Raw genomic sequence first — 13293 nt, 5'->3', positions numbered from 1 at the left:
ACAAATATTTGTATTATTAGATATACTTAATTACCATAGAATCAATATATTCATATAGTATAAATCTCACTATCTGCTTCTTTTAAACAACTAGCCCTTAATGTCTTCAAAAACTCTTATTGGGGCAAAGCATCTTTGCCCCTTCTTTACTTTCAGGCAGTGGCTAAACTGCCAGAATCTAGCCCCAGAAATTTTCGAGTCTCCATTATTTCTAAATCCCCTGTAACTAAAATAATAAATAATAATAATATATATTAGGAAAAGTTCTTCCTACTTATTCCTTAATCTGAGTGTTAACCCAAGAAAAAGAAGTTTTATTGAAACCATAAAGATCTGTGTATTATGTAAGAGCCCAGTTTCTGTAGAAAAGCATAAATACTGTATTTCCAATCCATTAATTTTGAACCATGAAAGCAGAAATCTATTTTATGTGAAACATTTATTTTGACCTATTTTTTCATAAAACATTACTTCCATAAAATCATATATTAGATTCTATTGCATTTTAAGCATTACCATTTTCAGTTCAGTTCAATTCTGTATTGTTATGAAGCCCTTATGGTTGTGACTAGAAAATGGGTCAGTTCCCATTGGGAAAAAATTGCATTATATCACAATTATAATTTTCCCCCTAGAAAAGCATTGTTCCTCTCTGAGTCATGGTAACACGTACGGCACACTGAACACTAGTGAAAATGCTCCATTTCCACAAAGGCAGGCATCACTGCTGTGCTACAGTGATTTTTAAGCCAGTTTCTTATATCTCCAGTAGTCCAATTATAACTTTCCTTTTTCGATATAGACTTGACCCTGCCAGATCCTGAATGGCCTCAACTCAATATACATTTAAGAATATCACCTTGCAGTGTTGGGCCCTAAAATGATTAACTTCATGAGAAGGCATATTTATTTTAGATAAAGATGTCAATTTTATTTAAGGCATCACAGCAACCTCTCTTAATAGCTAATTAAAATTAAAACAATGTTGAAATTGATCCATAATAATAAGAAATCATAAATTAGAATACCTAACTCTTATATAGAAATTTTCATCTCTATCCTTATACTTATGTTTTCCATTGCAGTACTATCTGAGACCCTTATCATCTTTCCTGTCTTTATCTGTTTGTTTTCACAGTTCTCTTGATAGGTGGTGCTATTACCCATCTTTTTGTGAGGGCAGTCATATTAGAATGCTTGCCCTTCCTCCTTAACCATGATTACTTACATTTTTCCTATTACTAAATGAGGGAAAATTACAAAATAAATGTAATCTTGTTTTAATTCAGAACAAATAATGTTTGTTTTGAATTAAAACGCTCATGAACAGGGCATTATAAGAGTAATATCTGAGCAAAAAAGAAAAACACTTAACAAAACTGGATCATTTAAAAAAATCATTTGTTAACCATAAAGCTTTTACAGATCCTTATCTATAAGCATTATTAAGAGCCTTTTTACAGAGACTTAGATGACCTTAGAAACAATTTTAAATTAGTTTACAGATAGTTTCAGAATACTCCTTCTTGATCTTTTAGTTAGTCTCAAGATACAGAAATTTGCCTTAGAATTCCAAGTTCTCTTAGGCTGTTGAGGTTGTCTCAGGATTTCCCTTTTCAGTCCTACCATTCTGCACTTCAGATGACCAACTATGAATGTGGAATCTTCCTCTTAACTCCATATAAGATAGAGCATTCAAACACTTGCTTGGTTTGCTGATTTCCCCAAACCAAACGTAAGAGATGTTTGATAGATTTTTTTAATGTATTTGTCTTTATAACACGCTCTAAGGTAGGGCAGTGTGATTATTCTTATTTAACAGATGGGGAATTGAGACACAGTGGCTGAGTCTAGATTGGCATGATTTTCCGGAAATGCTTTTAACGGAAAAGTTTTCCATTAAAAGCATTTTCGGAACATAGCTTCTAGATTGGCATGGATGCTTTTCTGCAAAAGCACTTTTTGCGGAAAAGCGTCCGTGCCAATCTAGACGCACTTTTCCGCAAAAAAGCCCTGATCGCCATTTTTGCGATCGGGGCTTTTTTGCGGAAAACAAATCTGAGCTGTCTACACTGGCCCTTTTGCACAAAAGCTTTGTGCAAAAGGGACTTTTGCCTGAACGGGAGCAGAATAGTATTTCCGCAAGAACCATTGATTTCTTACAGTAGGAAGTCAGTGCTTTTGCGGAAATTCAAGCGGCCAGTTTAGATAGCTGGCAAGTTTTTCCGGAAAAGCGGCTGATTTTCTAGAAAAACTGGCCAGTCTAGACACAGCCAGTGAGACTCAGGGTAGATCAACACTACCACATATGTTGATATATAACTTATGTTGCTTAGGGATGTGAAAAAGCCACCCCCTGAGCAATGTAGAGTGACCTAAGCTGTCTGTACCAGCACTGTGTCAATGGGAGATGCTCTTCTGTCCAATATTGGAGGTCAAGTAATTATGCCAAAGAGGGAGCTCTTCCCCCCCCTCAGCCTAGAATGTTTTCACCGGACACACTGCAGTGGCACAGCTGTGCTGATGTAGCACATCTAGCATAGACTAGCCTTCAATTACTTGTCCTGGATCACACAGGAGCAGGGACTTAAACATAATTTCTCATGTCCTAGGCTAGCACCCTAGCCACATTGAAGTGAGACATATGTACTCTAGATCAGCATTTGAAATGGATTTGTCCTAGGAGTGCCGGAACAATTTTTGTACTAGAGTGCAAAAAGCCATTGACCCAAACTGTAAACCCCGTATATAATGGAAATCACTTCAAGCTAGCACCCTTAGTTCCAGCACCTGAGTGTGTCATTTTGAGTCACCACAATAATTCCAAGTGGATTGTTGTCAAATCAATGAAATTATTCTGTAGATACTCAACATCTCTTAAGTGCATTTTACAGGGATAAGTAATGTAATATATTGCATTTGCCTCTAATAAGCTGCAAATGGAGTGAGAGAGGAACAAAAGACACTTCTTTAGAGCATTTCTAATATCATGAGCCAAAATGCTGTTCCTATTAAGGTCAGTGGGAACATTGCCATTGATTTCATTAGTGCCAAGGCTGAGTCCATAATTATGACAATTCAGTCTTACTTAATTTTTCTTACCCTGCCTTGATGTTATCCTTTCATGTTTTCAAAGATTTTTTTGTTTCCATCTGTTTCTTGTCTTGTACTGTGCATCACTCTCATTCTTAGGCTCACACATTCTCTTTGGGGGCAAATTCAGTTATGGGATAAATGGGTTCAACTCCAGTGAAGCCAGTGGAGTAGGACTAATTTGTGCCATTGAAGAATTTAGCCATATTTCTTCATACATTTGTTAAGATATGTTGAGTTTGGTTTTCTAGGGGGTTTTTGTCTTGGAAATTTCTGTCTTTATTTTCTAAAACATACTGTTTTTGTAGTAATTGGAATGACTTTTTCATCTTAATGTTCACTAGATTTTCTGCTAGAACATATATCAGTATATCAAGAAATGAAAAGTGGAAACTGGTGGTCTTTATTTAATTTCTTTTAGAAAAGATGCCAACAAATTCCCTTTACTGCATGTTTGAAGCTAGTAGAGGAAATGGAAAATAAAAATAGAATATACTATAATCTCCTCATTTGAAAATGTTCAGGACCCACAGTATCTGTGAAGTACCATGTTGCCATAACCTTGCTGCACGAAAATAGTACAGAGATTTGTAAGAGCACAAAATGAACAGTCACAAGGATTCTTAAAATGATCTGACTGATAAGCTGCATTTTTGTAGTATGACTCATTTAGGAAACTGTTAATTTGCAGCATTCATTATTGGCTATTAAAGACAAAAAGAATATTTTACTTCAGTTAAAAAACATGCAGTGTAGTTATTAATTAGATGGAATATATTTTCATAAAACTGACAACAAGGTGTCATCTTTATCATGTGATTTGTTCTAGGTTATTATGACAATTACAAGAAACCCAGATGATTATTTTAGCAAGCTACAGAGCCTTGCAATTTCACGTCTCTCATTTAGCTAATGTTTTAATGATCACATAGTGAATTCCAATGTAATATTATTTTCACAAACTTACGCTTCGGAAGATGGGCTTAACTGAAAATGAAGTAAGCATGTTGAATATTGCACTATGCTTCAGAAAAATAATCCTACAAATGTGAAAGTGAACTTGTAACAATAGAATATGTATATCAGAAGCAAATGAGTTTGCCAACTGTGCTCCTAGTGCTTATTGTCCTTTATAAGTATTATATTCTTTAAGTGCTCATCACCATTACCAGTCATGGATACTGAAATTCACTGTTTGTCTGGACATGGTAACAAACAGTGTTAATGCAAGCTTCCTCTCATTGCTCTAGTATGTAACCCAGCCCTGAACCCAGAACCACCTATAAGAGATTTCTTCGTTTCTTTGTTGAACTTAGCTGCCAGTTGTCAAGTTCATGCAGATACTACAGAATTATCCTGGATTCACATTTGAGAAAACAGGAACAGAATTTGGCTCACAATATCATTTAAAAATGCAAAGAAAATGTAGGAAAGAGGAAAATCTTATAATTCTACATCAGATAAAATTTCTGGCAGCTTTGGGGCCAAACTCAATGCTGAGTTGCACCTATTCAAGCCTATTGATTTAAGTGTAAGTCTGACCCATATATGTTTTTAATGTTTTTAAATAAACAATTCCCTCTGAGGCTCAGAAGTAGGAATCAATGACAGTCACTCAATGTATGCACAAATAATTCAAAATGACTAGTCCTGTTTAAAGTCTCCCTAGAGGATTTTTGTGTTCGGATTCAAAATAAATTTGAAATTCTTTTGATGTACATTGTGGTTGCAGAACCCTGTCCCCCCACTAATATAGTCAGAATATTGCTGTAGGTAAAATGCAATTTGATAGTATCACTATATTTGAATTTTGATTTATATTGCTAAAACCAAGTTGAGGTTCTTATTAATTGAATGTTTTAATGAATTGAATATTGAGAGATTGTCATGAATACTGTTTCTCATGTGCGAGTAATATTATTCAAGAAAAAATAACTTAGAGCTATTTGAATGATATAATGTCAAATTTAGTAATAAAACCTTAATTTCTCTTCACTTTTTAAAATGTTTGAATGTGATGTAGGTTATACTGGAGAACTATGTCAGTCAGAGATTGATCACTGCAGCCAAGAGCCATGCAGAAATGGAGGTACCTGCTTTTCCAACATCAGTGGATTCAGTTGTCAGTGTCCAGAAGGTAAACAGAAACATCTTCTCATTATAAATCATACCTCTTATCAGCATTAACAAAGTTGTTGTTGCATGGGATGTATTTTGATGATGTAACTTTTTAGTTAAATGAAAATTTATGTAAAGCTACACTGACAGGACATCAGCTGAACTGGATAGATTTCCAGATTAGAAATCTTTGCATCACCATTATAAATTATATCCAAATCATGTTTAAAGTTCAATGTATATACTGAGTATAGTTCAGTGTAGTCTCCATGTTCTGTCAATCGCTTCTATCTGGAAATCAGGCTAGAGCTCTCATTAGAAAAGGACATAAAATTCTTAAGAAATGTACAGTTGTTCCTGATTAAAGAAAAGGAAAAGCCAACGTCTCGTGTTATTTTGAGATATCTGCTTCTATTCCTAAATAAAGTAGAAAGTTTATAGGAGTAGACTTTTTTAATTAATTGAACATTTTCTAACCCCTGAAAAGATTTGATCCTTTCTGTTTTTATTTGAATTGGTGTATCTGTCACTGTTTGAACATTTTGAAATCATTTTTATCAGTAAACACTGTAAATGTTAACTCTATGTAATGAGGATGTTGTGACAGTGAAAGTGTATCTTTTTTCTAGCATTATGCTACCTGCAATGGCTGGTTGCATAACTTATCGGTAGTGAAAACTTTCAGTTACGAAGTTTTCTATTAGTCATCCATACCAAATGATAGCTAAGATTGCTGTCCAGGGCTAATCGTATTTCCTCTCCTAAATCACCTATAGTTTTTTATTCTTCCAATACTCTTTTATATAGTTGAGTTTATTTTTAGGCAGAAGTATTTTTGATAATCAATAATTACTTCTCTTGAAGAAATAGGCACCTGCTTAAAATTGAAAGGTTATTGCAATTGCTTCAGACTTGCTTTTCTCTTTCTCTGCCATCAGTTGCTCTGAGTGACCCACTTGATGGCTGTGTTGAATTTTGAGTCAGCAGTCTAAATCTTGCATTTTAGAAGAACAATTGAAAATTGTTGTATAAATAGTATCAGAATTCAGTGAGACAATCATAAGATGTTGGGACTTGGCCAAATGTAGGTTTACTTCCTAATAACATTTGTTCAGGTATCTTAGCTAAAAGTAAATCTTATTAGTAAGAACAGTAATTATGAAAAACATCTATTGGTTAGATAATATTTGCTGGTTTTGAAGGTGACATTCATTTGTGTGTACAATGTAACTAAATACATGCTAATACTGGCCAATTAGCAGCCCTGAGTCAGTGCCTTAGCACAAAACTGGTGGAACTCCCCAAAGATCTCATAAGTTTTGTCCCCTAAGGGCAGTAGTACTGAGAATGGATGCAAGCCACTATCCACCTCTGTGATGGGGGCTATCATTCTGACTCAGCACCTTGATGGAGACATCAGCACCCTCACATTCCCTACATAAGAAAAATCCACTTGGGCCAGGCTACCTATGAGATTTAGTCCTCCTGGAGGTGATATGGGCCAATAAGGAGACAGCAGGCCAGTTAAGAAAGCTTGCCTGCTTCCTCTGAGGTGTGAAACTGAGGCAAAGTAAGCGTTCTTCTGTGTTAATCCAGTGTTCCATGTCCAGTTTGGGTATGTCTAGACTACATGCCTCTGCCGACTGAGGCATGTAAATTAGACATACCGACATAGTCAATGAAGTGGGGATTTAAATATCCCCCGCTTCATTAGAATAAAAGTGGGCGCCGCATTGTGCCGGTTCAGCTGTTTGTTAGCACGAAGCAGCAGTCAAGACGGGGATTGGTCGGCAAGGAAAGCCTTTTTCCGACCGATCCCTTATGCCTCATGCAACGAGGTTTCCAGGATTGGTCAGCAAAGGCTTTCCTTGCCAACCGATCCCTGTCTTGACTGCTGCTTCGTGCCAACAAACAGCTGAGCCGGCACAACGCGGCGGCCACTTTTATTCTAATGAAGCGAGGGATATTTAAATCCCCACTTCATTGACTATGTTGGTATGTCTAATTTATATGCCTCGGTTGGCAGAGGCATGTAGTCTAGACATACCCTTTGGGTCCTGGGTTTAAAAGCACTTGAGTGAAGCATCTGCCTTTTACATTTCTTTATTTAAAGCCAACCCGGTTATTTAATTGTTTAAAGATGGTATGCTGAGTTTACAGCACACTGCCCTGCTTTGGGGAGTAGTTATTACACCTTGCAAACTGAAGCAGGGAGAGCTTGTAATGCAGTGCTTCAACACAAGGAAGTGTAACAGTGGTGTGTGGAACCGCTTACACCGCACTTGTTTTGTTGTTGTGCTTAACTCCCAAAACTTAATTATGGTGATTGCAATTTCCCAAAAATACCTGCAGAAACCTATGCCAGCTGAACTTACTCTTTTCAACATCAGTGGTTTTAGATATCCGTGTGTGTGTCCACCTGATCCTACAGTCTGGTCAGTTTCTTTTCCTCTTAGTTATTATTTCTGCAGCTCTTTCTCTGTCACTAGGCCAGGAATGTCATTGACAACTATTCTCCAGTCACCAAAGAACTTGAAATAACTTTGATACTATGGCCTGTGTTTTATTTTGAGTATTCAGTTCTTTGATGCTGTAGTTTTAGTACTTTGACGTTTTTGTTAGTGTTTTGCCCTTTTGCTTCTTAGCAGTTGGATGCAATTTTCTGTGTCATTTTTTGCTTTGGTACATCATCCTCTTGCTTGTGTCTCTGAGGAAGCCTTTGCTCCGATTCCACTCCAGCCTTTGTTTTGTAACACCTTCAAGGAGTGTCTGTGCAGCATGGGCATCATTAACAGATATTCACATTTTCTCGGTCACTTCTCTGAAACCTCCTTTGTGAGGATGTCGGACCAAATTTCATGTCACTATGGGTACTTAAGTGTTTCAGAGAATCGCTCTGCTCTCTCCTAAAGGGACATCTGCCCACAAAGAGACCTCCATAAATCTGGCAAGAGGACAACCCAGGACACTTTCAAAGAGCGTTCCTTGAAGCAAAGATCTGAGTTGCAGTTGCCCCTGGCCTCTGGGTACCGCTGCTCTTGTTGGCACTGCTTGCATTGGTGCAGACCAGTGTTCCCTGCAAGCTGAATGCTTAAACGGCCCCCCAAGAGAGATTCAAACGTCACCCAACTGATTAGCAGAGCATCCACAGATGACCACAGTCAGCAGCATATATTTCTGTTGGTGATGCTCAGCTGCACATGCCTTGGTGCCCATAACAAAATTTATTCTGTACATGGATGGAAAAAATTAAAGGGAACACTGCCGCAGCTCTATATTTCCTCCATGTCCAACAGTATACGTTTTCAACCAAGGCAGGGGACAGAGAGGTGCACCTAGTCCATGGTGCTAGGCATTTGAGTGATGAAGTCATTACATAGCTGTGACAAGCAACACCTAGAGTAAGGCGCTCTCCAACACATCAGTGCCATAACCTCTGACTCCGGGCAGATATATGTCACTCTGCTCTGGTCTACACTAGGGAGTTATTTCGAAATAACAAGTGGAGCATCCATGCTACCAAGCCCATTATTTCAAAATAACGAACTGGTTATTTTGAAACAATAATTCCTCCTTTCCATGAGGAATAACACTTATTTCAAAATTGTTATTTCGAAATAGCCTGAGTGTGGGCACTCAGTTGCTGCTATTTCAAAATAATTGGCCTCCAGAGGCCTCTCACAGCTGCACCTGTGGCCGCTCTGGCCACACCTGACATCTCCACTGCTCCTCTTCTCCTGTGGAGCCTTTAAAGCCACGGGCTGCAGGAAAAGGGCTTGTGGCATATTCAGAAGCACCGTGCCACACCACAGCAGCACAGGAGCCTCGGCCGACCCCAGTGCTCCCTCTGAGCCCCCCATGGCTGCCAGCACTCCCCACAGCACCCCTAGTTGCCACTGGCCAGGGAAGCAAGTGGACACTGTCCTGGACTGTTGTAGAGATCCTGGATCTCATAGAGGTCTGTGGCAAGGTGAACAACCTCCAGGATCTCCACAGCACGAGATGCAACACCAAGGTCTACGGCCAGATGGCTGCCAGTCTAGCTGAAAAGGGACAGCCACGGACCCTCGATCAGGTATGCATGAAAATTAAGGAGCTCACGCAGTCAGGCAGGCCTACGATAAAGCCAGTGAGCAGCGAAGATGCTCAGGGATGGCACCGCATGTGTGCCACTACTGTTAACAGCTCAGAGCCAGTCACCTCGCTCTCCCTGTCATCATCAAGTCCAGTCTGGTGTTAGCTTCCAGGAGGGGAGGGGTTGTTGAGGACGAAGGGGAGGAGCAGGCCAGTCAGTCAACCATGCCTGCAATCAAGGAGTTGCTCCTCACCCTGGAACCAGTTCCCCCTTCTCAAGATATCGCCCAGGTGTCAGATGAAACCGGTGAAGGCACTTCAGGTGAGTTCTGTACCATTCCCTATACACATGTGGGTGCAGGCTGTGAGGAGTTGCACACTCCTCACTTGGCCTGGGTGGGTCACACAACAGCCTTTGCACATGGAGCACCAGTCTGGAGCATTCAGCCCCATGATGCTCTCACACAGGAACCCCTTGGTCCTTCTCACAAGGTCCCTGTAGAGACCTGCCTCACTCTGGCCTCTGTGATGGGATACCTTCCCATGACAAGCCACCACTAAGGAGTCTGGGTCTTGGAACCACACAGCAGTACTGCACACGGCACAGGGTCAGACCCGCATTGTCAGCATCCGCTCCCAGTCAAGTGCGGCAGTGTGGAGGAGACTGATCCTGTACATGGGAACCTGCTGTGGGAAGGAAGAGGCAGAGTACCCAGTAACACTCTCTCTGGCAAGCAACCTCTGCGGCTAATACACACCTCCCCCACTACCCTTCTTCCCTCAGCAGCAGAGATAGAAGTTCTCTCTCTGTGGAACACCGCCAGTGCCGGACCTGGCGTGTGTTGGACTCAGAAGGAGGCAAAGTCATCTCATTTCTCCCTTCTGCCCGCAGGCTCCTGGCCTGGTCAGCATCTTCCCCTGCTTATTTGTCCCTAGGCCCTGGGCATAGCAATGCTCCCTTAGGATGTGCCCCTTCAGGAAAGTTCCCGTTGTCTATGCAACAGATGGCCTTTCTCGAAACACATTGCTGTCATCTGATCTGAGACCTTCAGTGTCGGCTCAGAGATGAGGGCTAGACTTCATGCACAGTGTCTCTTGGGATGAGTGCCCTTGTAACTTTTCTTCACAGCTGGGCCAGCTGTGAGCATGGCACGTCCATCACCTCCCATGCCATCCTCCTAACTCCGTGGGATCTGCCGGAAAAAGAGAACCTGCAAAGACCTGCTGCAGGACCAGATGGCCTGCCTCCAGTCCCTCATCCGGGGGCTCGATGGCGAGCACCAGGAGTGGGTCCCTGTCTGGGAGGAGTGCCAGTCTGACTGGGAGTAGCAGAAGGCCACCTGGGACCAGATGTTGAGCCACCACAAAGCCATGTACTCCTCCCTCACCTCAGTGACGGAGCGCATGGGCTTGTGTATGGAGTGGGCCACCAGCACTATTTCAAAATAATTCTGTGCTATTTCAATGATTCCTTGCAGTGTGGATGCGCTATTTTGGTTTTGTTATTTTGGGAGTTATTTCAATTTTACTTATTTTGAAATTATTTCCTAATGTAAAGATGCCATGTGATTTTGTCAGGTCCCGCCTGGTCATTCTCTAGGTTGTCTTGAAAGGTGAAAAAGTCTGTCAGTCTCAGCATAAAAGGTTATTGGAGCTCTAAAAGCAGTCAAAGTTCTATCTATATGAAGATGAACACCCACGAACCAGAAACACAGTTCAGACAGCATATGATCATAGGTCTTGTTTCTAGCAGCCCTGACATTTCATGTGCCAGAGTTGTTGGTACAAATGGGGTTGAAAGCCTGCTAAAGCTCCTCCGTTATCTTATCTCTTTTCCAGCATGCTTTTGGATTTAAGATGAGCAAATAATAGGAAATATTGCAGAGTTTTAGGCTTTGGAGCCTTCAGGAAATGGATACTTTCAGTGAAAGTTTATGTTCCGTTTATGGTTCATCAGAGACTATATGATATGCTCAGATATCTAGATAACATTTTTAGAGCAAGTGATTTGTGCACTGGGATTTGTGTTAGTCTAGACTAGCATCCAGATTCGAATGACCTTGGGAAAACATTACTTTATGATTCTGTAAAGGATATGCATGTTACCATAAAGAACATGCACATACTCTCAAAGGCAGAGTGAGCTGAGATGAAATGAACAGAAAAAAGCACTCTTAGGGTATGGCAAAAATACATCCCTTTTTCAATAAAGGGACATATCGAAATTGTAAATGAAGCCAGGATTTGAATTTCCTGTGCTTCATTTGCATAATGGCTGCCACGGTTTTTTTTCAAAAAGTCCTTTTCAGAAAAAAAAAAACCGTGGTCAAGATGGGGACCTTTCGACAGAAATGCCCCTTTTCAAAAGATCCTGTAACCCTAAAAAAAAGAGGGTTATAGGATCTTTCGAAATGGGGCATTTGTTGAAAGATCCTCATCCTGACCATGGTCTTTTTTCGAAAAGGACTTCGAAAAAAAGCCGTGGCCACCATTATTCCACCATTATGGGAAATTCAAATCCTGGCTTCATTTACAATTTTGATAGGTCTAATTTACATCCCTTTATGGAAAAATGGATGTGGTTTAGATATATCCAAAGTCTCATGCTGCACATCTAATGCATCAGTACATTTCTGTTTCGTTTTACAGGCAGTCCCCGACTTACACGGATCCGACTTATGTCGGATCCGCACTTACGAACGGGGCTTTTCTCGCCCCGGAGCTCACGGGCGGCGGGTCACCACCCGTGTCCTCCGGGGTGAGAAGAGCTTCTCCCGGTCTCCCTGGTCTGCTGGGGGGGTCCAGCAAAGCCGCTGGACCCCCCCCCAGCAGACCAGGGACACCAGAGCAAAGCCGCCGCCTGGGCGGCTTTGCTCCCGGGCAAACGAGCAAAGCCCCCAGGCGGCGGCTTTGCTCTGGTGTCCCTGGTCTGCTGGGGGGGGTCCAGCGTCTTTGCTGGACCCCCCCAGCAGACCAGGGGGACAGGAGCAAAGCCGCGGAGCACGCCTGCAGCGGGACAGACTGCAGGCTGCCAAACTGCAGCTCGAGAGCCACGTCTCGGTCTTTCACAGTTAAAGTGCAGCTCATGGAGCCTCCCATGTCCTCCCATTCCATTCTTCACCTCTCAGACTGGGCTCTTAGGTAGTGGAGTCTTTTGCCAGAGATTACTGGTGCCTGCTGGGGGGAGGGGGCTCAATTTAAAGATTCTCCCTCTCCAACAGCTTGAATCACACCCCACCAGGCATATCCCCATTACCCTTAGTGGCTCTCCCTGCAGCTTCCATTTGTTAGCTCCTTGTAAAGAGGCAGGGACAACCAGCTGGGAGCTGCAGGGAGGGGGCAATACACTACCTTTGCATGGAGAGGCAGCTGCTCTCTCTGTTGGCTCTCCTGATGTCTGTGGCTCCCAGCTTGTCAGCTCCAGCAGCTGCTGCACAGAAAGGGGGCTTAGCAGCATTATGTGACCAAGCAGTGCCAGCAAATTATTGCAGAAATCAGGGTAAGGGAGCACATGGACCAAGGTGCATCCTTCACATCACTTCTGCTCAGCAGGAATGGAAGTCTTGGGACTTCAGCGTAAGGGAGGCCCCAGCTGGGCCCTGGGGCTTCAGCAGATTCAGGACTAGTCTCAAGCCCTGGCAAGTCTGGAGCCCCAGCAGTCATGCCCCAGCTCTCAAACTGCTGAAGGTTCTCCCTTGTGGCACAGAGCGTCAATAAGTCTGGCCTGCCCTGGATTATAGAATGGAGCACAAAAACATTTTCTCTTTTCCGAAAAAACTGTTGCTGTTTAAATGCATCATATGGCACCATGTTGTCATTAGACTCAGTCAGCATGCAGAGCTAGATTTTTCCCTCCAACTAGAAAAACCCTTGGAAGGGGACTACAGAGGGCTGGCAGAAAACTGCATTGTATTCACACTGTGGGTATGTCTACACTTGCAGCCTATTTCAGAATAGGGCTGCAAATATAGACATTCGGAATTGCAAATCAAGCCCGGGATTTAAATA

The 13293-nt window shown here is 41.8% G+C and overlaps 1 protein-coding gene across 2 annotated transcripts in view; it reads left to right on the top strand.

Moving 5' to 3' along the window:
- DNER (delta/notch like EGF repeat containing) overlaps nucleotides 1–13293 on the top strand; it is a 297002-nt gene that overhangs the window by 217185 nt on the left and 66524 nt on the right. For both annotated transcript variants that reach the window (XM_075937624.1, XM_075937623.1), the window contains exon 7: nucleotides 5117–5230. In XM_075937624.1, the coding sequence (XP_075793739.1) occupies nucleotides 5117–5230 (114 nt within the window). The remainder of the gene's footprint in view (nucleotides 1–5116; nucleotides 5231–13293) is intronic.

This window comes from Pelodiscus sinensis, chromosome 10 (genome assembly GCF_049634645.1).
Source record: "Pelodiscus sinensis isolate JC-2024 chromosome 10, ASM4963464v1, whole genome shotgun sequence".
Classification (NCBI taxonomy): domain Eukaryota; kingdom Metazoa; phylum Chordata; order Testudines; family Trionychidae; genus Pelodiscus; species Pelodiscus sinensis.
The sequence above is the reverse complement of the archived record's forward strand: the minus strand, read 5'-3'. Positions and strand labels throughout refer to the sequence as shown.